Source organism: Aulonocara stuartgranti (genome assembly GCF_965226115.1).
Source record: "Aulonocara stuartgranti genome assembly, chromosome: 2".
Classification (NCBI taxonomy): Eukaryota; Metazoa; Chordata; class Actinopteri; order Cichliformes; family Cichlidae; genus Aulonocara; species Aulonocara stuartgranti.
Genome location: NC_138940.1, coordinates 5,709,367 through 5,734,508, shown reverse-complemented (window position 1 = coordinate 5,734,508; position 25,142 = coordinate 5,709,367). Strand labels below are relative to the sequence as shown.

Here is a 25,142-nt window from a genome sequence, read left to right as displayed (position 1 = left end):
CACTGGCAACCTCCCTAGGCTATACCTTGCCCCCACCCCCTCCATTACTTGACGTATTTACTCAGATGCACATATTCGCTTATGTTAGAGGAACAGACATCTGTTTTGTATCCATTTATCTCCAGAGATAATTATGTGGCTATTGTTGCTTGAATGCAGCATCATGAATATTCATTGTTTCTAAAGATAAAATAATCATCAAACTGTGAGGTTATGTTTGGAAGCAAACAGATGCGGATGATTAAAAGGCCTTTTTACGAGCAGCAGGAGAGTCAGACAGCCTTCAGATTGTCCTGAAACAGTGGACAGTGTGTTGTGTGTTGGTTGGTTCTTTGTGTCTGGGGGTGGGCGTCCGGGTACACACCGGCTCACTCCTTGGCGGCCGCTTGTCGGGGCCTGGGGCCTGGGGCTCGCTCGGGCCCCTTTGGAGGTGGGGTGCCCCCAGCCCCCTGGTCCTGGGGCTCGGTCACTCAGGCACAGCTGGGGGCCGGCGGAGCTCACGGGCGCGTCACTGCAACTCCCCCTGACTTCTGCTCCGCGGCTGCTGGGCGAGCCCTCATCTGGGACTCTCCTCAGCTCTTACTGGGACAGTGGCGCGGCTGCCCCTCTGTTGGTCTTCCATGGTCTCTTGTGTTCTGGGGGCCTCTGGATGTCTGGAGTTTTGATCTCCTCCATACCCGCTTCACACCCTGGAGGACGGGGCTGTGGCCCCCCCACACTCCCTAGCAGATCATTACATGGAGAAACCTTTGGAATGCAAGCATGCTGATCCACACAGGTATGCACACATGGGTATTCACAGACGCGGACTAAAGCTTTCTTGGCTGCTGCCTCAAAGCACACTGTGCGCTGTCTATCTTGCGTGCTGCACAATATCGTTTATTATTTAGTAAATATTGATATCTATGACTAGCTAGTTTATTGTGATGGTGCTTTGTTTTCTCTATTATTATGTTACTCTTTGTTGTTTGCTGTCTCCTCTGTTTGTTTTTTTTTGTTTGTTTGTTTTTTTTTCTCCATACAGGTGACCCAGGAGTTCTTTTTTTTTCTTTTCTCTCTCTTCCCCCCCCTTCTCACCGTCTCTTCTCCCCTTTGGTTTTCTTTCTTTCTCTCCCCCTCTTTCTCTCATTCATTCCCCCTGTCCTATTTATTAAAAAAAAAAAAAAAAAAAAAAATGACAAAGGATGAACTGAAGCTCTGCCATCACGTAATGTCGCATACTGCTGTTTCTGATGTCATTTAAGAAAAAAAAAAAAAAAAAAAAAGAAACAGTGGACAATCTGAGACTCAGTGACCTGTGTAGAGGAAAATTGGAAGCTAAGTGGTGAGAGTTCCCATTTATTTGTTATATCGAAAGCTGTTTCCTAAACAAGCTCATAAAAATTATGTCCAGTGAGTTTGATGATATCACAGTGCTCCTCAGGAAATTTCAGCCATTGAGTAGTATTATATTTGTGTAGCAGGATGCAGATGTTATAGAATGTCAGGCAAGATTTACTTGCAGTTCAGGTGCTGAAGTCCAGTTAAGAAAGTTCACCTTACGCAACAAAAAATGTGATGATTTACGCAGAGAGACACCATAAAATAATCACTGGATGTGTTTATAAATGAGTGAGCTTGTTTTAAATGAGATATTGTTTGACTTAATGATTTGTTTTTTTTTTGTTTTTTTTGTTTGTTTTTTTTGTTTTTTTTTTGTTTTTTTGTTTTTTGGAAGTGACTTAATGATTTGTATGCAATTAGCCATTCAGAATCAGCTAAGGTGAAGCATGAAAGGTCACTGAATCACCAGCTTCATCTGGTGCTTAATGAGTTAATCAGAGCTATTGGAGAAGACAGCAGCCTGACTTTCACACTCAATTGGCATTTAATTTCATTCATGCAGTGTGACACGCCCATGTCTTACACCAGGAAGCCCCCCCCCCCCTCCCCTTTTTCATTGAAATCAATCAGTGCAAGGTGCCAAATTTCCCCTTAACCAGCAAACATGTCCATCTCTGTTCTTGCAATAACTTGCACAGAGCTGGAATGTAGCTGCCTGTCTCTATTCTAATCTCACATAAACTGTGGTAGTATTTAATATGCTCTGAAATGTGAAATTTTGTAATTTTGTAACAGGGCTTAATGACATAATGAGAGAAAGATTTAATGTTTAAGATAATTAGATAATTGAAGAAAATTGTTTTTTCTTAAAACCAGACAACACTCCATTGTACTTCTTTATATAATTGATTAAAGTGACCCATAAGGAGAATTAACTTGCATACTTTAAGTCACTGAATTACCTTCAAACATCACCCTTCAGAAACATCAGTTTCCCCTTTTTCTAATCCTGAAATTGCCACTCATGTCAACTCTGAAGATCCAGGTACAAACATGTTTAGTTTAGCAAATCCAGCCTCTTGGCAACTTGGTATTCTGGGGTGCAGACACTATTCTCTCACATCTGAAAGATATACATTTCCTCCTGTTTTCTTTTCTTTCTTTTTTAGGTTCAACAAAATAAGTGAGTTTGAATTTGATTAAGGGACATAAGGACATAGTTGACTGAATTACCAACAAAGGAAGAACCAACGTCTATGGCTTTGAACACGGTTTCATCAGTTTGAATCTTGTATACATTCTGTACACAACAACCCAAGGCTTCTTTTCTGCAGTTCTTGTGTTTGGAAGAAAAAGCAGGATGTCACAGGAAAAGAGCAGTTGTGCTCAGTAAACCCTCCCTTGGTAAATAGAGGTTCAAAGGGGTATATTTTCATTACCCTAGGTTCAGAGCTACAGCCTCTCTTCTGTCGACAGCTGGACCAAAAGGTTACAGAGGCTTGGTCGGGTGGCAGTAATTAGAGATCCACGACAAGCTCCTTAAAGAAACTGATCTGTATTTGGAATCAGAGCCATAGACCAAAGAATTTATCTTTAAATTGCCAATACTGAACTGAATTGAGCTGTATGTTTATCTATTTCTATACTGAATGCTTTTCTCTTACAGCAAAAATCCCATCAGACCATTCGAGGTTTTACCCAGATTTTCTTGCGTTGCTGCAAGCTTCTTAAAGGGTTGCTTAGAGGTTATGTTTGCCAAGTAAATTGTAAGTTTATTTTTTGGGAATTCAAGGCAGATGTTGTGTTTAGATAATCATTGCTTAGTAGCTGCAATGCTCTTAGTTTTTACATTACAGGGATCACTGGGAGTTCTCTGTTACTTGGATTTTTCTGATTTAAGATAAGATTAAAGTAATGGGACAAGGGAGGAAGATGTGTGAAGACAAACTCATTGAGTGTCTGACTTTGGCTGCTCTCCAAGTTGCAACCTAAGCTTTCCTGACATTCCAGAACATACTTGTGTGGTCCCAGAACAATTTAGAAATCATTAGTTGAAAACATTATTGACCTCCTGTAAGCCCTGCATTGTTGATTTGAATGTTTCTATCTCAGGGGAGAGCTCCAGGGAGCTCCAAGGTGGGTTATGGTCAGGTCTCAAATCTCTCAGCTATGTTCATTGCAAAATCTGGATCTTTGATCAGTCTTAATAGCAGTGTCTGGATCTGGTAAAGCAAAGCTGTCTTCCAATCTGGCTCGTCACAGATCAAACTGTAATTTTCTCCAAATATCCAGCTGTCCAGCACACAGATGTGACTACAAAGCAGCCTGAAGCTGCCATCCACAGCTGTGAAACAAAGTTTAAAAAAGACCTAATTCATCTGTCATTGCCTTTTTTTCTTCTTCTTTAGCCAGAAGGGGACGGTACTTCTGTCTCCTAGTGTTTCACATTTCACAGCTCTGCTTTGTTTTCTTTCTTTTTTCAACTATCAGTCCATCCTCTTTACAATAATTAGCTTTGATATTAATTATGTGCGTGACAGCTAACAAGGAAATTCAGGTTGATGAGGGGCATCGTTGTATAATGCAGCACATGACAGCAATTTTAAGACAGAGAGAAGCTTGTACACTGTTGTAACTTGTGCAAAACTAGAATGATTTAGAAATTGTCTGTTTGAATTAGGCAACAGTGAGTAACTACAGACTTCATAAATGATAAAGAACAATAATGAGGTTGAGTGAATTTATTCTTCACTTAATGGCTGATTTTTATGCTGATGTCTAAATCCAGGCTCAGACACAGAATTCCAGAGGGTCAGAAACACTGACACTCAATCTTTCTTTTTCTAAATGCCAAACACAAGTGCGTGCACTAATTAGAGGCTCCAAGAAATCATTGAGGGGTGTGGAAGCATTGTAATCTGAGGAGAGGCCGTTGTGTGGTGGCTAGTGCTAGATGGGACCAAAGCCTGAGGGGTTGAAAGACTTCAGTTTAGGTTTGGTGTGTCTGCCAGTGGTGTGCAGTCATAACATGAGCTTGCACACTCCTGTGCATTCACTGTCATTAACAGCCTGCAGCTGTGGCTTTGGAAAAACTTATCACGATTTGTAATCATTTCTCAGATAACACTGTGCATTGCGCTAAGGATATCTTTCACAGCCATCGGTGGCTTGAGGACTTAATAATATAACTTTAGTGTTTTTTAGCATAGGCTATTTTTATGCATTCTGAGAGATACTACTTTGTATAATAATTGTTATCTACCAACTATAGTCTCACAGTAATGCTAATTTTAACTCTTAAAGTTGATGTGTTTTACTTTTCCAGAAAATCAGAACTGTGAATTTTCCTTTTCATCTTAATGAAAAAAATCGAGGCGATCGTGGCTCAAGAGTTGGCAGTTCGTCTTGTAATCGGAAGGTTGCCGGTTCTAGCCCCCAGCTCTGACAGTCTCGGTCGTGTGTCCTTGGGCAAGACACTTCCCCTGTTGCCTACTGGTGGCGCCAGTGTCCGGCAGCCTCGCCTCTGTGGCTACAATGTAGCAAGTTCTTGGATTTCTTGAGATGTTGTTTTGATTCTTTTGTTACCTCGTGGATGAGTCGTTGATGAACTCCTCGAGTAATTTGGGTGGGCTGGCCACTATTTGGCCACTATTACACTGAGTTTTCTCAATTTGTAGATGATGACTCTCACTGTGGTCCCAAAGCCTTAAAAATGTCTTTGTACACCTTTCCAGACTGACATCTTTTCTCAAGTTTCTTTAAATTGTGGGATAATGTTTGATTATGATTTTTTGGGGGGGGGGGGTTTGTGAAATTGAACTCAGATTTGCAAAAAATGTGGTTAGTCACAGATAATTCATGATTTGAAAGGCAGGGGGCAAATACTTTTTTACACAGGAGCAGAAACTTTAAATTAGCTTTTTTCCCTTAATTAATGAAATCTGTTTTTGTTTTGTTTGTTTTTCTTTTTGGTTTCTTTTATGTTTTACACTTATATAAATTGTTGAGGTGACTTTTAATAACACATTTAAAACTTTGTATGATATATGATGACATTGGTCAGAGGGCCCGGTGGCGCCAGTGTCCGGCAGCCTCGCCTCTGTCAGTGCGCCCCAGGGTGGCTGTGGCTACAATGTAGCTTACCATCACCAGTGTGTGAATGTGTGCGTGAATGGGTGGATGACTGGATATGTAAAGCGCTTTGGGGTCCTTAGGGACTAGAAAAGCGCTATATAAATACAGGCCATTTACCATTTACCATATCCAAAAGATCAAAGGTCAGAGTTATTGTGACTTCAATTCAATTCAATTCAGTTTTATTTATATAACATCACAACAAAAGTCGCCTCAAGGCGCTTCATATGCATCCTACTCTTGTAAACATGACATACCTGGAAGATATTTCCCTATATTGAGCCACAGCCAGCTTCTTGGGAGAAACCTGTCCGAGTATATCAGGGGTCAAAATGTCATATAAAAAAAGAAAGCTTTCACTTGACACATTATCTCATATCTTTGTGGAGAAATTTGGGCCCACTCTTCTTTATAATGTTGCTTTACTTCAGTGAGGTTTTCGTCTAAGCAAAGTTCCCTTAAGTTCCCAAATCTTGAAGCGATTCTGTTTCTATTAGTGAAAAAAAAAACAAGTCTAAATGATCACCCCTGCACTGCTTTACAGTTGGGATCAGGTGTTTATGTAAAAATGTTGTGTGAATGCTCCAAATCAGCAAACTACTAAAAACTCTGAATTTATAGAGGTGGTCATACTTACTGATGATCAGTTAATCACGTGCATTTGATCAGCAGCACATTTATGCTACTTACCCTCTTAATTCACATCAAATACCTGTGAGCGATACTTTTTGATTTGCAAAGTAATGCATTGAACCCTGTGCAAAACTGCCCTTTTCACAAAACTAAAATGTTATTTTATCTGAAGAACAAAAATGGGAATCCAAACATGCTTCATATTTAGCAGAACACTAGATAATGACACAAATCTTAAAGCTGTTCAAACTTTTTAGATCACGTTTCAGCTTCCAGGTTTTAGAAATTGTTGCTTTTGTTAATTCTAGATTTACAAATGTGGTTTTAAAAATGTTTTGTTTTTACACAAAAGGTGCAACTGCAAGTTTCTTCAACTTTTGCGGTATTCTTTTCAAACCTGCTATGCTTCCTCTTCTGCCCAACATGCAGAAGCTATGTCTGGCAGATTAAAGGGTTCCGCAGAGCCAAATTATTTTTTAATGGTATGAAAGTTTCTCGTGGCATGTTTCAGCTCCTTTTTTCTGGCTGGCTGACTGTAAACCCAAATGCAATAAATATCTTAAGCAGGTCGGGAATTTACTGCACCTGTAGTAACCACTGCACTAATTTAATAAGCAACAGATGTTGGACTGATTGCACTGAAGCTGGAACACATGCAGTAAAAGAAGGGAATTCTTTGTTAGGTACAGTTTCATCAAAAATGCTGCAGCTCTGTTGCACAGAGGCTCCTCATTCATTTTGATCAATAAGTAACAGAGCTGAAATTTGGATTTAGTATCATAGTGACTCAGCTGTCGATTACCAGGCAGGAAATAGCTGTTGTGAGTGGTTATCTGTGATCTATGCGAGGCTGAGAAAGTATTGGGCCAATCTTTTACCAGCTTTGGTCAAAATTATAAAATCATTTAATTAAGGTGCTGAAAATACATTCATACTGATTTATTGTGAATTTATTCAGTTAATTTATCAACTGTTAAAACAGCAAAAAAAAAAACAGTATTTCCTTTAAAACTGTTTATGTAAAACCCCACATGAGAAACACATGTATTGCTTTCTCAGGTTTGAATAGCGGCTTGCTAGGCCAAAATTATGTCTGCTACTGTACTATAAGCAATACTACTGCCAGATAAACTCCTAAGCTAAGGATTAATTTAATGAGATACAGTAATTTTAGAATGTGAAGAAAGATGAATTTAGTGAACCTAACAAAAGCCAGGATGGTTGTTTATGAGAAACATGCAGCAGCTTGGACAAAGGAGCCATTATCATTAATTAATCTTAGCTTAAAGCTATATTTCATTTAATAAAGCATCTGGGTTTAAATGCAAGTGTGTGCTTGTATATGGGTGCATATGTGTGTGCATGGAGCTTTTGAGCACTTTTACTGTATAACTGTTATGGCCCCATTATTTGTTAAGATGTGTGTTATAAATCCTGTTATAAGAGTAGTATATATCTCACTATTTTCATATTTCTTTCCTTGTGTCTACTAATCTAAGTGTTCACACAATCATCGTTTTCTGTATGGGCATTTTAGTTTTCCTTTGGCAGGGGAAAGGTTAATGTTTAGCAGCATGAATGGTTCACCCACTAATGTGTGAACAAAGCACAATGGCTGCAGTGTATAGGCTCCTATTTATTCAGAGTCACTTCCTCCCTTAATAGTTGACTCTACTTTACTCACAGAGAAAAAAGTAGGTCAAGGAAAAGTCATGTTTGAGGTAATTCACTCTAGGGGACCACATCTCTGATCATTAGATGACATTGGTTAACCCTGAGTGTGAGGTCATTTTCAAGTCAAAGTTACACCCAGAACATGGCCTGAGTGTTAGCGTGTCTGTGCATATTACAGTGCACTGAGGATAAATTACAGAGGGAGGCTATCAATGAGAAGGCTGAAAAGGAAAAAGCATGAAAAGACAGTGTTTATATGAAAGAAGGAGGTTGTTTTTTTACCATGTGGATTCGACTTTAATCAGATGTTGGTTCTCAGGTGATGTACTCTCACTTTTAAGGACTCTCTGCTTTGATGCAAGTGCATAAAAGATCCACAAAGAAGAATCACTCTGATAATTCATTCTTCAGCTTCACGGTAAAATACCTGAACCAAAGAGGAATGCGAACACATTGTTCATCCACCTTCTGCAGTTACTTGTGATGGGTGTGTAAGGATGAGAGAGGATGTTTGCAGACGTTCTGGATTAACTATGATTTCATCCATGAAGATGTCTGGAATACCTATGATAACATATTTCATCATTTTTAGGAAAGAGTACCTAGAAAAATTATTTTCTCTGTTAACAATTTTTCAATTTTTTGCATTTTTGCACTTAAATTACCAGATCATCAAATTTTAACGTTAGACAAGTGGGGCCTGTTAGTGTGTAGATGTTGTTTTGGCTTCTTTTGTGGCCTCCTGGATAAGTTGTTGATGTGCTCTTGGTTTAATTTAGCCACACTAACCACAATAGGGATGGGAATCTCAATAGTTCAGTAGTTCAGTCCCTTGGAACTGTTAGTCAGCTTGGTTCCACTTGCACTTGTGCTACAATCAACTGATTTCAGTTCATTTGTTGGAGGAGGAAAATAAACGCTGTCTACAGCGTGGATATGGACATTACTTTTGTTTTTATTGCACAAAAGGAGAAGAGCAAAATGGTAAATTGGAAACAGATCTGGACAGAAGCAATTACATTATGTCAACTCTTTGCAAACAGTTGCATAGATAGCATGCTAACACTAAGCTAGCCCCAGCCCAACAGCCAGACCCTAAACTTCAACAGGTAACAAACAGAGCGGTCAGGCTGCAGCCTTTGTTTCTACTTGTTCATGTTTCTAAAGTAAAATCACAGGGCTGATTGCTTTTAAAGTCCCTTTGTGCTGGTTTTCATCTTTTCTTTGTATTGTCGAGTTTGTGTTTATACTTGCATACTTAGATAAAGATCATATTTGTCTTCATTAGGACAGGGATTTGTGTTGGTGTGTGGGACGATAGCCTATAGGTTCATATCATTAAATGGTAATCATGAGACAATGCGTTTCAGGTCTTTTTACAGAGAAATGTGAGGAATGTAACGAGTAGTGTAACAAATTAATTTCTCCTGGGAGTAATTAAGTAACGTGCTTCATTTAAGAAATCTTTTCTGTGTAATGTGTAATACATTACTTTTTTGAGTCATGACCACAACATTGATCACAACAAAGAGGGGAAACACCTCCAAAATATATAAACATTTGACCACGCAATTTATTTGCATGACTGTAATGTCTTTGGTATGCTGCTTTGGCGATGGTGGTGATTCAAAGTGAAGCCAATGATACCCACTGAGAATTGATATTGATCGATTTGAAATGATAAATAATATCAATAATAGAAACAGAATCACTAAATCGCTTATCCATTCCCCTCGCTATTTACCACTATTCCAATTTGTGGGTAATGGCTTCCACTCTGCTTCACTGGAGTCTTCCTTGTAATGCTTTCCAGACTAATGTCAATGATTGTTTCTCAGCTGTTTTCTTAGATTATAGCATTTATGTTGCTTTTTGAGATCTTTTAGCCTACTTCACTTTATAAGACAGGTTCCATTTAAGTATTTTCTTGATTCAGCATGTCTGGCAATAATCCGATTTGGGTGTGGCAAGTGAAATTGAACTCAACTATCCAAATGTGCTGCTTAATCACAGTTAATTTTATGATTTCACAAGGAGAAGCAATTACTTTTTTAGTCAGGGCCAGATAGAGTTGGGTTGTTTTTCGTCTATAATACATAAAATTAATAATTAAAAATACCAAATGGACAAAATGAACCTCACTGTAATGGGGATGTAATTAAAAGATGTCATTATGATGGCAAACAAAGCTTTAATAGCATGAAAGCTATCTCCTTATTTCCTCTTGACTCAGCAAGTGGATAGAAAAAGAATCAATCTCACACAATGTGATAAATAAACCATAGTCTAAAAATTAAAGATTGAATTATTTATTTTGAAGCTTGTTGTTAATAAACATGTGTAGTCCTGATGCAGGAGATAAGACTTTTATTTCAATAATGCTTGTTGAAATGCCTGCTTTTGCAAGAACTGCATGTGCAGTTTTGCAAGGAGTAGGATCTACCCTGAAAGTTGGCCCTGGTTGGATGAGACAATTTGTACTTGAGGGTATACTCTTCACATAGTTATGAAAGAGCCTGTTCATTGAGAATTCATGCCTGGGCTTTGTTTTTCTTTGCATCTGGCATATAGTCATTCAGTTTTTCCCACCTGGCACACAATCAAACCGAAATGAAGACATCAAAGTGGTAATTGCAATGTGAAGTAATTTTTTTTCCCTAAAAGTGTCTTTTTTTTCTTTTCTAATATGCATATTCTGTCTGATAAATGGAATCAGAGCAGATGCAAGTGGAGAAGAACAAAATGTAATCAAGTTATACCTAATAAATAGATAAATACATTCAGGACTGTGTGCCTTTCTTCACCAATCAGAACCCTTTTCTTTTGTAATGCCCATGTTGCTTTATAAACGTGAGCCAAGCAAGCTATAATACATGACAAAGATGCACACATCTAGTATATACAAATCAAGTCCGAGTCAGTGAGTGTCTCTAAACTTTATGTGTACTGTATGTTAAAACAGCCAATTCAGCTAGCAGACTAGCTTCTAAACTTCTCATTGTAAATCACGTATAAAACTTGACATGAAGAGCAACAAGGGCGTGAACACTATGTTTGCTTAAAGTTACTGACTTTAAATTTTCAAAATTGAAACTGCTTGTTAAGAAGTCACAGCTGAATTTGGTTTCTCTTACCTACTTTCAGTGACCACTCCTTCAGAGAGATTTATTATCCTTGGAACCATTCAGAGAAACTCAGTTGCTGTGGAGCTGTTTTTTGACATTATACAGGGTGAAAACATGGCATAAACCTAGCCTGTCTATGTTTTTGTAATGCAAATAACCTCACAATGAATCAGGCAACTGAGTATGAATCACATCCTTAGTCAAATTTATGGCAAAATAAAGAGTAGTCAAGCTTTAAACATAAAATTGTTCGTATTGCACGGGGGAAATGGTTACTCATCCATTTAATGGACTACCAAACATCCAGCAGCACACTCCTTCTCCTGAACACATTACGCCCCTGCTGCTTCATCTGATGGTTAAATGCATTGGATTGTTTTATGAATACTGAATGTTCATCAGTGGTACAAAAATAAATACCATGCTGGGGATGGTATCAATTTATCATTGTAAACTTTGACAGAAAGTCATCAAAATTTCAGCACAGCACGTTAATGCTAATTGGAATACACCGAGTGAGTGTTTATTTTAGTAAATTGTTCTGCTGACAATTTATGTAATGCAAAACAAAATATTTCAGTGTTGACACAAGCTTAAACCTTTATCATAGAAAATGGGGCTTTGCTTAAAGGAACCTTTTTCCTGAAGCCAGATTATATGTTGTTCACTTAAATATAGCTACAGCATTACAGTGTTTTGTGCCAATTTCAATAGCGTCTCTGCATTCAATGAATGCGCCTGGGGAAAACAGCTAACCTGGCTTCTTTAAAAAGTGCATTTCCCTCAGAGAGAAGCAGACTAAAAGATTGTGTATGTGTGATTTTACAGCAAAGACAAAACAATCATCCTCTTTTAATACCTTTGACATACTTTAACATTGGTTAAAGTTGTTGTTTTTCAGTTATAATTAATACTTAGGTATTTTAGTAAGTGTAATGAGTAATAAACAGTATAAATAAGCATATAAATTATATACAGATATAATTATTAATACTACACTAGTAGACATATATAATGTAAAATATATATATTATATTAATTTTAATGTGTTTAATTGTGCAGATGGCTTCTCGTGTATTTATGTTATTTATATTTAATTATATTTTACTAAATGGCTTTAAAATGGCCCTGCAGTCAGCATGGTTTCAGGGTGTTGTCTTGCAATGATTGTGAGGCTCAGGTGGAAGCATCTTGGCAATTTTTCATGTCAAGGTGACAGGATCTGTGCAGTCTGGGTCTGAGTGACAAGCATAGTCATTGTGTTGTCATTGTCATTAAAACCCTGTAGCCACTAGTTCCAGTTGGATTATTGGGTTTGGTCAAAACAGTTTCTTGAATTCTACAAAGAATCATAACAATACAAATAAATCCAATTACATGCACTCACAAATGATAATAAAAAATAAAAGAGTATGAGTGTATGATTGATTTAATTTTTCTTTGGAGACTGCTTTTGTGTTTACTCCAGTATCAGATAAATCTGTCAGTTAAATTTTTAACTTCTTTGATTGGTTACCTTCATGTTATCTCATTTCCTACTTTTTTTTTAAAATCTCAAACTCAATATTTAATCCATGCAACCAGGTAACTTGGTCTGGGTTGCAGAGGGCAGGGCTGGCTCTACACAACTTAATCAGCTCTTCCACAGGAACACTTTGGGAATGCCTGTTCCCAAGCCAGCTGAGAGATGTGATCTCTTCAGTATGTCCTGGGTCTTTCACAGGGGCGCCTTCCAGGGGAACATCCAAATCACCTTAAATATCAGGAGTTCATGAGGCATCAGTTAGATGCCTAACCACCTCAACTGGTTCCTTTCAATGTGGAGGACTAGTGGCTCCCAAATGACCAATTTCCTCTGCCTATCTCTAAGGCTGAGCCCAGACACTCTTTGGAGGAAATGTTCATTTCCACTGCTAGTATTTGCAGTCTCACTGTTTCAGTCACTAACTAAAGTTCATTACCAGGTGAGGGTAGGAACACCAAGAGACCAGTTTACCCTGGGGTGGGTGCTTGAGGGCCCACCAACCGTAGGAGGACAATCACATAATGATTTGCCTGACGAAACAGTGAGCGCTTATTTTGTCTCACTTCTTGTGGTAAACACCTCACTATTTTAAACTACATAATAATCTTTAATTGTGGCAGACATGTTCATGTTTTAGTTTATAACCTTAAGTCTTTTTCAAACCAAGCTCTTGTCAATTAAAATGCAATAAAATGAGTATCCCTATTGGTAGTCAAGGACCAGTTAGGCATTATAATCTGATTTACATATTAAGCTATTACATGGTCTGTGCATTCTTTTTTCTGTTTTAGGAGTGCAAGATTCTAACCAGGAGAAAGTTATAACAGTGTCTGGAGAGGGAATGATCCACAGCCCAGACTTCCCGCACACTTATCCGAGGAATACAGTGTTAGTCTGGAGACTAGTCGCCAGCAGCAACATGAGGATCCAGCTTACCTTTGATGAGAGATTTGGGCTAGAGGACCCTGAAGATGGAATATGCAAGTAAGGCCATGCATTTGAAAAAAATATACATATTAAAAAAATTAATGCAACATAAAATTATTTTGTTTCGTTGTGTTTTCTGACCTCACTTTATTTAACAAAGGGGCCATCCTCACAGAAAGTATTTTAATATTACTTCAATGAAATTTAATTACATAACAATTTTTTTTTCAAATAAGATATTGTATTATATTAGTCTTATAGAAAAATATAACCATCATCAGCACTTCTGAAGCCTCTGCATCAGAAGTAATATACATTGTCCTCTATAGAGCACTTTCTCTGCTTGCTTGTCTTAATGAGATCATATAGGAGCTTTCCCAGTTGACATGCTAGATACATGTTGGTCTGAAGTAAAGACATGTCCCATCTGTGTTTTAATCCATATTTGAAAATCAGTCAGAGTGTGGCCATTTGTAAAACTGCCTTTAGTCTGCCAGAGTGTGAATATTGAAAACCCAGTTATTTGTTACACCCAGGAAAGGCATGGATTAGCATTGCTTTTTAGTACATATATATTTGATGCGTGGATCAGCTCATAGAACAGCTTGAAAGATACATGCCACACCCTCTGCATAGCAGCACAGACACAAAAACACATGCAGTACATTCTATAATTTATTGAGCATTCGGCTTTCAATTACTACTTTGATTTTCCCGTGTTGCCATTCATTTTAAAATAGGATCCTAAGCCCCACCGATCGATTTACCCATTTACGCATTGCACTTTATGCTCAGTACCTTTCTGCCAATATATCACAACTGGCTGGTTAGCATGATGGAGCTCAATCTGGGGAAGATTCTGGGGGAGGGTAACTTCACTAGTCATTCCTGGAGAGCCCCCTAATGGATAAAAATGTGAATGACCGCTGTACTTCTCTACAGAGCTGACAAGGTGTAGATAGCATTGCGTAGCTGAAAAAGCAGGCTGTGGACATGAATGAGTAAACCCTGTTCCATGAACAGTTCCTTGAAATTCAACTCCATCAATTAATGAGGTGTTTGTGATGTTGGCTCTGATGTTGGTCTAGTGTTTATATATGTTGTTTCTAGCTAATTTAATTGTCTTAAGTGCTGTATAGTTTTGCCAGCCAGCATTTATGCTTCTGGTGCAAATAAAAAAATCTGTCTTTATGGGCAGCTGATTGAAAAACTAAAAATTCTGTGTGTGACTGGAGGTAATTTGAGCGCCTTAGCTCACCTGCCATGGACCAGGTGCCTGTTGACGAATGAGGTTAATGTTGCTGTCAAAACTCTGCGAGGGAAAGTTTCACAGTAGGGCAGGGTGCCGACTGACAACTTTTGTGCTGTACTGCCCTTACAAGACTGCACTAGTCAGCACCCTCAAAGAAAGGGGCAAAGACGATAAAAACATCCTTTTCCAGGGTCATGCAAGTCATTTTCACATCCACTGCTCCAGCTCTAGCATTTTTGTATCTTTGTCCAACCCTTCTCAAGCCCCCAACAAAGCCCAACAGGTTTTGCTCAGATCCCAAGATACATACTTTTGCCAGGGTTGGCAGACAGATGAGTGGTGCATGCAATCACACGCAGAATCCCAAACCTGCCTGCTTTTCTCTTACACTCACTCTCTTTTTTCCCCTCTATCAAACACAAACACTTTGTTCCCCCCACACACATACACACTCACACACACAAGCCTCTGGCCTAGTCTGCTACTTTATCTTTTATGTGTGTTTAAAAATTAATTCCCCAAAACTTCCTCTTAGACCTCCATTTCTCTGGTTGTTATAACAAAGAAAATCACATGCAATGCTGCCGATACTCTGTTATGTCACTGTGTAATGTGACACAGATTAACAAGAGTCTAATCTCCTGTCCACTAATTCACATCAATGTGGCTAAAACAAACAACAGTGGGAGATGTGTTTGGCTCTGGTAACAACCCTGGAGTGAGAACTCTTTGCTATGATGAGAGGGAATAGCCGGGATGCTCATCTGTTATTCTGTTTTTTCTGTGGCACGATGAAAAGCATTCTTACCAAATCCACTGGAGGAGAGGCATATTGGAGAGGGATTGGTCTTGCTGCTGGTTGGCATGGCAGCAGATTCGTGCTTGACGACTCCCAGACAGGAGTGTTCTGAGAAAGGCATTTATGCTCTCTGTCTCCAGTCTGAAAAGAGCGGACTAAAAAGACAGTGTTTGTGTTGCTAATCTGCGTCATCTCTGTGGCAGATATTGTATCTATTAATAATGTACAAGAAGGAAAACTATGTAGCAAGAAAGCTTTGTGAATATTAAACACAGTTTCTTTGCTGGGTACTGAAAGGTTCTCCTTTCTCCACTGCAACATGTAGAAGGTCGCTTTTTTATTTTCATCCTGCTCACTGTGAGTATGTCGCCTTATTTGTAAATCTGAGAAACCACTGTTGAACATGGTGATTCTGAACACATGTCGACGTGTAATGATCAGGGTATTCTGCATTATTGATGAGCCATCTGTCAAAGCCCTGCAGCAGTCTAAAAGATGACTTTTAGAGAAGAAAGCTTCTCGATTCACTGACCTCCAACGAGGACAACAGGGATGAGCTAAAGTGATGTTTTGTCCTTTTCCAAAATGATTTTTTGCTGTTACAAATTATCAAACATTAATGCGTTTAAACTGGAAATATACAGTTTTGCCCTTCTCAATAAGTTCATTTTTGCAGATAACAAACTTCCTGTATACATTTCCACATCAAAGGTAACAGAGTTGGTAAATGTATTGACACTCCCACCCCTTTAGTTTATTTAACATCACAGAAAATCCATTTTTAGCATTGCTCATGTCACTCCATGTTGTTTTATTGAAACCAGCTTGAACTGAATCTGTCAAGCCTGTGCAAATGTAAACAATGTCCTTGAAATCCAAATATCCGAATTGGCAGCACTGAATGAGAGGTTAGCGTGCCTGTTGACGCAAATGGCAAAGTGATTAATCCCAGACTGTGAAGAGTCAGTGAAACAAGGCTTTATTCAATGCAGTGCAGCCACTAGTTAAACACAGGTATAAATAATAAAGGCTGAACTCCTGAACTACATGTCTTAAGTGCTGACATTGGTCAATATTTTCACTGGCACACCAAAGGAGTTTGGAGCATGGCCATATGTCTCTGCACTTCATAATGTTTACTGGTATTATGGATTGGCAGGGCGGTCAGAGGAGACAGACAGTCGTGTAATTACAGACAGACTCACAAGCCTGACAAGTCCACAAACGACATGATGCTTTTAGTCTTGTTTTTTCTCTCACACTAAAATTTATAGTTTATGTTGACTGTAGTTTTTTTCATTTTAAAATCCAGTAATATATATATTATAATATATTATAGTGTAATATATGTTATATTATACTATATTAATATATTACTGAAAATGTTCATTACTGACCATAATGGAAGTCAAAAATAAAAAATATAGATTTTTAAGAAACCAATATATATTTGTACTTTTCATTAAAAAATACTTAAAATCTTCAATCTGATGGAATGCACCACTAAAGACAACAATCCCAGAACTAGAGTATAAAACTGCATATAAAAGATGGATGTAGTCATCATGACATCACCCAAAGATCAGTTAAGACCTATCACGAGGGTACAAGTTGGATATTTGCAGTGTTGCACTCTAAGATATTTGTAATCAGAGATTGGCTGAATGTGTCAAATCTGACCAAGAAACCGAGGGACACTGTTCAACCATTTGCTAATCAGTTGTCAAGTCATAATTTTTAAGCTGGTATCCCTGTTTATCTGCCTTTATAACTCTATGAACATCATGACACATTAAAGGTGATTTTAAAATATCTAAAGAACTAATCATATTAATATGATGATCAGAAACTTAGTAAAGTCACACAACATGGGAGCAGAAGGACATTTTGCAGGGTTTTTTTGCAACTACAGGAGTCACTCAGCTTAAAGACCCGAAGTGCCATTTGAGGAGTGATTGGGATACTGAAACAGTACTTGTGTGCTTACCAATCATTTTGTAACTGATAAGTCAAAAATCTAAAAGTCATTCTTAGGTTGTACTAAGTAAATCTATAAGCAATATGCCACAAGACTTCTGTGAGATCTCTCTACAAAGAAAACTCAAATGACGACAAGGAAACAGTGCTTTTGATCAAGTGATACATTCTTTAGTCACACATACATTCAAAGAGAAAAAAACAGATAACATCAGGTAGGATATGCATGTCAATAAAGCAAAATGTTACAGTTACAGATTACAAGAGGTGATAAAAGTGGTTTAATGTTAGATTTGAAAGAAATATAATGGCAAGCAGGGAAGTAATAGACAGACAGACAGACAGACAGCGGACATACTAGGATAGGTGGATAATTCAGAAAGCTATGAGAAGCATATGTCTGTGGTGCCTTTGCTAACTATAGCTAGCAAGAAGCAGCATTGTCTTTCTAGTGACTTAACAGGTGTGGAGTGTAAAACAATCCTTTGACAAAGTGGAAATCTAATATTTAATAAAGCTAAGGGCCTTATATCAGAATTTAACCCCAGGTTGTATTTTTTAGGGCTGACAGTTTTTTCCTCTGCTTGGCAAGGTTGTGGTTTTCTCCACAAGATGCTATCTCCAATACAACAAAACAATGTGAAAGTAAAGTTTTTACTTTGCTACTGGAAATTTGTTTTGGAGTACAATTAAAGAGGCCTGGGTCTCTTGTGCAGTCAACAATGTTTAATTAAAAACTATATTTCAATGACATGTGGTGTAATAGGCCTGTCAAAAGACCGCATCATTGGTCATTAATCGCCAAAAGTAACAGCTGCTTATGCTGCACTATCCTTAGATTCTTCAACTTGAGATTTGACCGCAATGCACTAGTGATTTCCAGTTTATTTTTATCCATTTAACTCGGGCTGTAAATAATAGAGATCTCATCTCATGCAGCTACCCTGCTGTTACAGATATTTATTTTTGTATTCTTTTTTTAAATGAGGTTAAATCTTTATTGCCCTTGCAGCTTTATTAACAATCTCACCTTCAGAACGACCGTGCCAATGGGAGTCTTAAAGGAGCTGACAGACTAATAATGAGGCAAGAACACAATTAAAGATAACAGGCTCAACTCTAAGTTCAGATTTCCAGCTACAGCACCAGCAATAGCTGGATTGGTTCTATTAACAAATCATATCTAAGACACCAAAAACATGTCCTGCCCTTTCTCTGTTCACTGTGCCAGGTACGACTTTGTGGAAATAGAAGATCCGACTGAGAAGACAATCCTGGGTCGCTGGTGTGGGTCACAATCGCTCCCAGGTGGTCACATTTCCAAGGGAAGCCAGATCACTATTCGCTTCATCTCCGATGAGTATTTTCCCTCTGAGCCGGGATTCTGCATCCGCTACTCCCTGCTGCCTGTGGTACGTGCATGATTAACTGCTAAAATAAAATGTGCATTGTGAGTAGGTAAACACTTAGCTGTCAGCGTTTCTTTCCTGCCATCTTCATCTTGGGAATTTACATGGCAGTGAGCAGTGCCTCTCCATGTAAGCACAATTAAAATAATTTGCTTGTTACATAACACGGGGTCTTAATTTGCAATCATCCATTCCTGCTTATGTGTACCCAAGGTTTTAAGCATCACTGGGGAGAAATTATGCTTAGGCACACTGGAACATCTGGCACCTGTACTGTCATTTATTTTAGTTATGAAGATACACTGAAGACAGAATAGCACATACACTTTTACAAAAGCAAAAACAATGTATACACAATAGCTGCAAAGGCGTAAGTCCAGTGAAGTTCATTCATGAATACCAAAACCACTAAAATATCTTAATTTACATTAACAAAAAAAGGATAAATCTTATATCATGGATCCTGAAATACTGAAGTATGCAATGCCAAAATAGAAATAATTGAACTTCAAGTTTATTTTATGTTTTTTACTCTTCCATACGAAGCCAAATGTGTTCTAAACCCGTGATATATCCATGTAGTCACTTCAGTCTGACATAGGAGGTGTTGCAGTGTCACTAAAGATTGCATTCAAAATTTGTCCACTGACCCTTTTTGGGGGGAACTGGATATTCTGAGTATTTCTGAATTTTCCAACTGTGTTTCTGTTTATATTGTTACATCATGTATTATTCAAATGAAGTGTTTCTTTATTGGTTTGTACAAATACAGTACTGTGCCTTTGCACAGTTTTAGGCAGGTGAGGAAAAAGTGACGTAAGCAAAGAATGCTTTAAAAAATGTTCGTCTTTTTTTTCACTAATCAACAAAATGCAGTGAATAAACAAAAGAGAAATCTAAATCAAATCAGTGTTTGGTGTGACCACCCTTTGGCTTTAAAACAGTATCAATTCTTCAAGGTTGCACTTGCACACGGTTTCTGAAGGAACTCGGCTGGTTGGTTGTTTCAAACATCTTGGAGAACTAACCACAGATATTCTGTGGATGTAGGCTTCCTCACATCCTTCTGTCTCTTCATGTAATCCCAGACACACTCAATGATGTTGAGATCAGGGCTCTGTGGGGGCCGCACCATCACTTCCTGTACTTCTTGCTCTTCTTTACACTGAAAATAGTTCTTAATGACTTTGGCTGCATGATTGGGGTCATTGTCCTGCTGCAGAATACATTTGGGGCCAATAAACAATCATTTATATTTCTGAAAGCATTCTTTGCTTACAGCATTTTTTCCACACCTGCCTAAAACTTTTGCACAGTACTGTATGTATACCAGAAATATGTATTTGATTCAAAGATACCCAAACACTGTTTTGTTCTGCTGTTTTCTATTGTTCCTCTTGCCTGTAACAGATACTATAATCACTAGTTCCAGTCTTACCTAATCTTTGTTTCCATTCACCTTTTAAACTTCTGGCAGACATTTATCCACTGTAATTTACAGTGTGTGCATAAGCCAGAACTCATAATGAATAAGGGCTCCAGCAACAGTACCCATGAGGTTTGCATGTGATCATGTATAAAAACACACTGTGGAAAAGATACAGTACAAGCTAAATATCAATCAGTCGAATGGTAGGATAATTCTAGTTTGCTGTCCATGAGTTTTTCTGTCTTGGCTCTATGGCGATGATTCAAGGGAAATTTCTACAGCGTGGGTGGAATGGTCATAAATTCAGTGTTGCGATTGTTTAAATGCCATTTACCCAAAAGAAAACTACAAGAATCTGGTTGAAAGAAGTAACTAAGCCAAGTTTTTTGGGGGTTCCGGTCCACCCCAACCATCTCTCTACATTAGCTCTATAGTCTCAGGTTGGTGTTCCCATCATAACTGCTCACCTACTAAAGGCTGATTAAGGAATGAAACAGAAAGGGCTATAATAAACTTCTGACCTTGTGTAGCTCATGTGGTGTGATTAAATTTAAATTTAAGTAATTAAGTGACCGTTTTAATTCTTTAAAATGATGAGCAATGTAATGCAGAAGTTTAAAAACCAGCAAGATTAGCCAGTTATATTCTTGCCAGAAGGTCACTGGCCACTAGAGCATTTCTGATATCAATAATATCTGAAAAATTATTAGTACATACTTTTGTGTCTCTGTATAGCTACTCTTCTATGTCTTCGTCTGTCCTCTTCCCATTAGTCATTCTCTTGCTCCTTCTTTTTTTTTGGTCTTGACATGTAGACCACACACAAACACAGAAAATCCATTTATCCCAGATCCCACACTGACAAAAGCCTCAAGATAAACTAAAGAGATGACTGCCATGTTTTAACCTGTCATGTTTTAGTTCTGTTCAAGCTAGTTTAAGTCAAAAGTTTTACTCTTCATTAATCCCTGATGGCCTGTAGCACAAATATGCGACGGAGGTTTCTGAAATGGCTTTATATTCACTGTTTTAATTTCTTTGTGCTTCAGAGTTGTTGGTCTTTTGGTCTTAATTCACAATATTATTGCATTCTTTCATCACCATTAAAGCCCAGAATAGCATTGCTGATAGCAGCATGAACCACCAAATGATTTACCGTCACTCTGAACACATGCAGAGTGTCATGCAAACCTCAAAGCTGTATCACAAAAACAGTTAAACAGATAAGTTAGAAGATGAAAGGTATTCATTACTTATATATTATCTTCCAGTGTTAGAGTCAGTAAATCAAATTACTGTTTTTGTATCAGTAGACTGCAGCAGGGCCACAAGCAAGGTCAGGCTTTAACCAATATGAACCCAATGAGATGCTATTATAAGGAAAGATTTAATGAAAAAATGTTTGCAGCAGAAGGAAGTATGAAGTAAATGTGTTTTGTATTACTTTCTTATTTGAACAAGAGAATGAGTACTGTGAGGTTTTTTTTGTTTTTGTTTTGTTTGGGGGGTTTTTTTTGGGGGGGGGGGGGGGGTATTGAACTATATCTCTTTATGAATAATCTGTGAATATCTATATGCAAAGAATGAGATTTTTGTTACTAGAAGCTTTTCAGTTTTTGCTTCCAAGTTCCCATGCTGTATTTCAAGAAGTACTGATGAATCACATGCAAGTAGGCTTTGGCTGCATGCAGTTAAACAGTACTGTATGTGTGGATTGCAGAAATGAAATGCTGAACTATCACATGTCGTCAATTCAATGCTTTATTGTCTTTTTACAATTGCATTTGTTATTTTTAGTCAGACAAAAAAGTTGACTGATACACAGGCTAGGACGCTTTGCAAAGATATCCATTAGCCTGATAGCCAAATGCTAAAAGCCACAAAATATTGGAAACTGAGTCATTAGATGCTGAGCGATGTAGTCCAAGAATAGAGTCTCTAATGTCTGTTTGAGCTCATAATTACAAATTGTAGTATAACACACGGTCTATGCAGGCACACACAATATTTCAAATAGTGTCTGACAATAAAGTAGAAACCACCAAGAAGTGAAACAGGGAAGGTATTTAACTTGCAGGAGAAGCTGGCAAATAAAGCTTCCTTTGCCTGCATCCTTATTTGAAAGGGGTTACCACAACGGAGACACATGTTTGATTTGGCATAGCTTTTTATGCTGGATGCCCTTCTTGACACAAACCTCCCAGGGATTTGTGTCTCCTCCTAGTCTTATGCTGGGGATCCTCCACGTGTTAGGCAAATGTGTTAAATACTACACTATGGAGTCAATCAGAGTATTATAATCAAACATTATACTGTTAAATAAACAAATTACACATATTTACAAAGTATATGCACCTAGAAAGAGGTAGGGCAAGTTCCAGAAAATAACAAAATATTATCATAAATTTTTAATTTTTAAATAAAACTAATAAACAGTAAATTTTGATATTACAGCTGGTGTTGCAGGTGGACTGGTTCTCTACATGACTGATTGTCTTGTCTAAAAATATTCAAAACAATGCAGCTGAGGTGTAGCTGTTATATGAAGCATCTAATCCCTCTGTTTTTTTATTTCTCCATGAATTCTGTCGATATATTATAACCTTGGCTTTTAGACGAAAATAAATCATTGAAGTGTATCAATGTTAATGGGAATTATTATTAAAATAATGCTTTATTTGAATCTTTAAGAAGTTATCCTTGCCATCTGTAATAAACCCTTTAGAGCACATTGCATTTGGCATCTATCAAAAAGAGGATTTTTTTGTACTGTAGTGTACTCTAGTTACTACAACAACAACATAATCATGAGCAGAATCCTTGCCATGCAGGCTGAACATCTGAACCAAAAAAGAGCAGTTATTATCATTATCACAGAAGCTTAACTTACTATGAAGCACAGTCACTGTATCCTGCTGGTTTCAATGTTCTTCCTTGATTACCCCTGACCCTTTCCTCTTGTTCTCATTCCTCTTGTACTCCACATTAACAAGGATACAACAGAAATTCCCAAAGACCTGCTGTTTCGCAGTGTAACCACTCAGAGAGATTTAGATTTATCTCTCCAAACAATTTTACCTTTCAACAAGTGGAAGGCCAAAAGTAATGGTGGACATACATCAGTGGAATTTAAAGGCTTGGTGCTTTGATTCATCTGAGTTCATCTATAATTCTCGTAAAAAATTGTATCATGTTCAGATGTTGACTTTTGCCTTTCTTTATCATCCATCATTTCCTCTCTGTTTTTACATAAAACTTGCTCAACATCTTTCATTACATCTTTCATTCAAGTGTTAAGGAAGGTTTTCACCGATTTAAGCAAAGCACTCTCTGATTTATGGGTCAGTCATAGCAGAATGTCACAGTTTTGCAGCGACAGTGTTAAAGTTGCTATTTTCAGACACATTTTTACATTGTGGCACCTAAACTGGATCTCCTTCATCAGCCATGTTGAAGCCATACCTATTTTAGCATTAGATTTATTTACCTACTTGTTTTCTCTAATATTATTAACATGCATTTATGCATCTATACACAGAAGTTAAAAGTGAAGAATGAGCAGTTCATAGTTGAGATAACCATCCTAAATAAAGCATAAATAACAGTTAAGAGCAACACAACGCCTAAATATATGTGACATTTCATAAAACATTTTAATTGGAAAAGAAAGAGTACTTCACGAAACAGCAGGTATTTGAGAAGTTTGAACTTAAACTTAATCCCTTAATAGCAGATTGACATTATTCTCCGGTGTTCAGTTCCTTTCCATAAACTGTTTGATGAAACAGAGACCAAGTTTTTCCTTCATGTTCCAACTCTAGAAGGTGCGGAAACCATGATGGGGAAAAGGAAGTTTGGCCTCCGCACGTTCGGTCTGCCTTCCCTTTGAACCTTCCTCTGACAGAGGAGGAGCACACAAGAACAGCAGCACTCTGTTTCCTCTGTGGTCAACCAGCAGCTACTGGAACCTCATGCCATGCAGGGGCCAGTACTTTAGTATATATTTAAACAAGCAATAATTCCTCCCCACCACTTCCATGGAATGAAAGGGGGAAAAAATAAGACCCAGCCTGTAATTCACAGGAAGAAATTTTAGAAAAAGCAAAAAGGCTGAGGCAAAGAGGTTGTTAAAACACAGAAGGAGAAGGAGGCTGTTGAATAGGGCATAAGCGGTGTTGAGTGGTGTGCACTGCGGGTTACAGGGACAAACAAAACATACATCATTGTGTCTGTGAGGTCTCAGTCCCCAATTAAACTGCACTGTTACTTTGAAAGGAAACATCATCCTACCACCTTTGTTTATTTAAATGGATTGAAAAGAGTTTTACACACTCAGGATCTATGTGCCTTATGCTTGTCTGAATAGCAGCAAACTACACTAATCATATAAAACTGTCTAATTGTAAACATGAAGACTTGAATAGAAGCTAATGGAGCAGGTAAAGAATGCAAGTCTTTCCTAAAGAGAATGAAAATGACTGGCAAAGTCATACAGGAGCTTTACCGTTGGCATGATGAAACTAAGGTTTGTTTTTACGGCAACCTCAATTGCAGTGTGTGGCATATAGTGCGAGCAAAAAACACTTTTCACGCACAACAAACCAAGTTGCTTACTCAAAGTCCTCTTGTGCAAGGAAGTGGTTTTCAAATCCATGTGAATGAGAAGATATTGTTTTTCAGAGCTATTTCAAAAAGCTATTTCAGAATTGTCATCTCAACATAGTTAGTTGAACCTGTCATTTTAGATACCAGAAATAAGAACGTGTGGTTGTGCTTTATGAGAACAAAGAGACTCCGAAACAAGGAAATCACTGCTTGAGAACAAAGTTCTTCTTCGGGGTAAGGGGGTTTAGAGGCTTTGGTAGTGATAAGAAGCACTTTAAAATCTTCTGAATAAACAGTTTCAGCCTTTCAAAAGCAAGTGATATTTTTTGA

At 37.9% G+C, this 25,142-nt stretch overlaps 1 protein-coding gene across 1 annotated transcript in view; it reads left to right on the top strand.

Annotated features, from left to right (window-relative positions):
* Nucleotides 1-25,142, top strand: part of pdgfc (platelet derived growth factor c) — a 52,116-nt gene that overhangs the window by 15,883 nt on the left and 11,091 nt on the right. Inside the window, exons 2-3 of the mRNA XM_082506203.1 lie at nucleotides 13,206-13,398; nucleotides 18,601-18,781. Of these exons, the coding sequence (XP_082362329.1) occupies nucleotides 13,206-13,398; nucleotides 18,601-18,781 (374 nt within the window). The remainder of the gene's footprint in view (nucleotides 1-13,205; nucleotides 13,399-18,600; nucleotides 18,782-25,142) is intronic.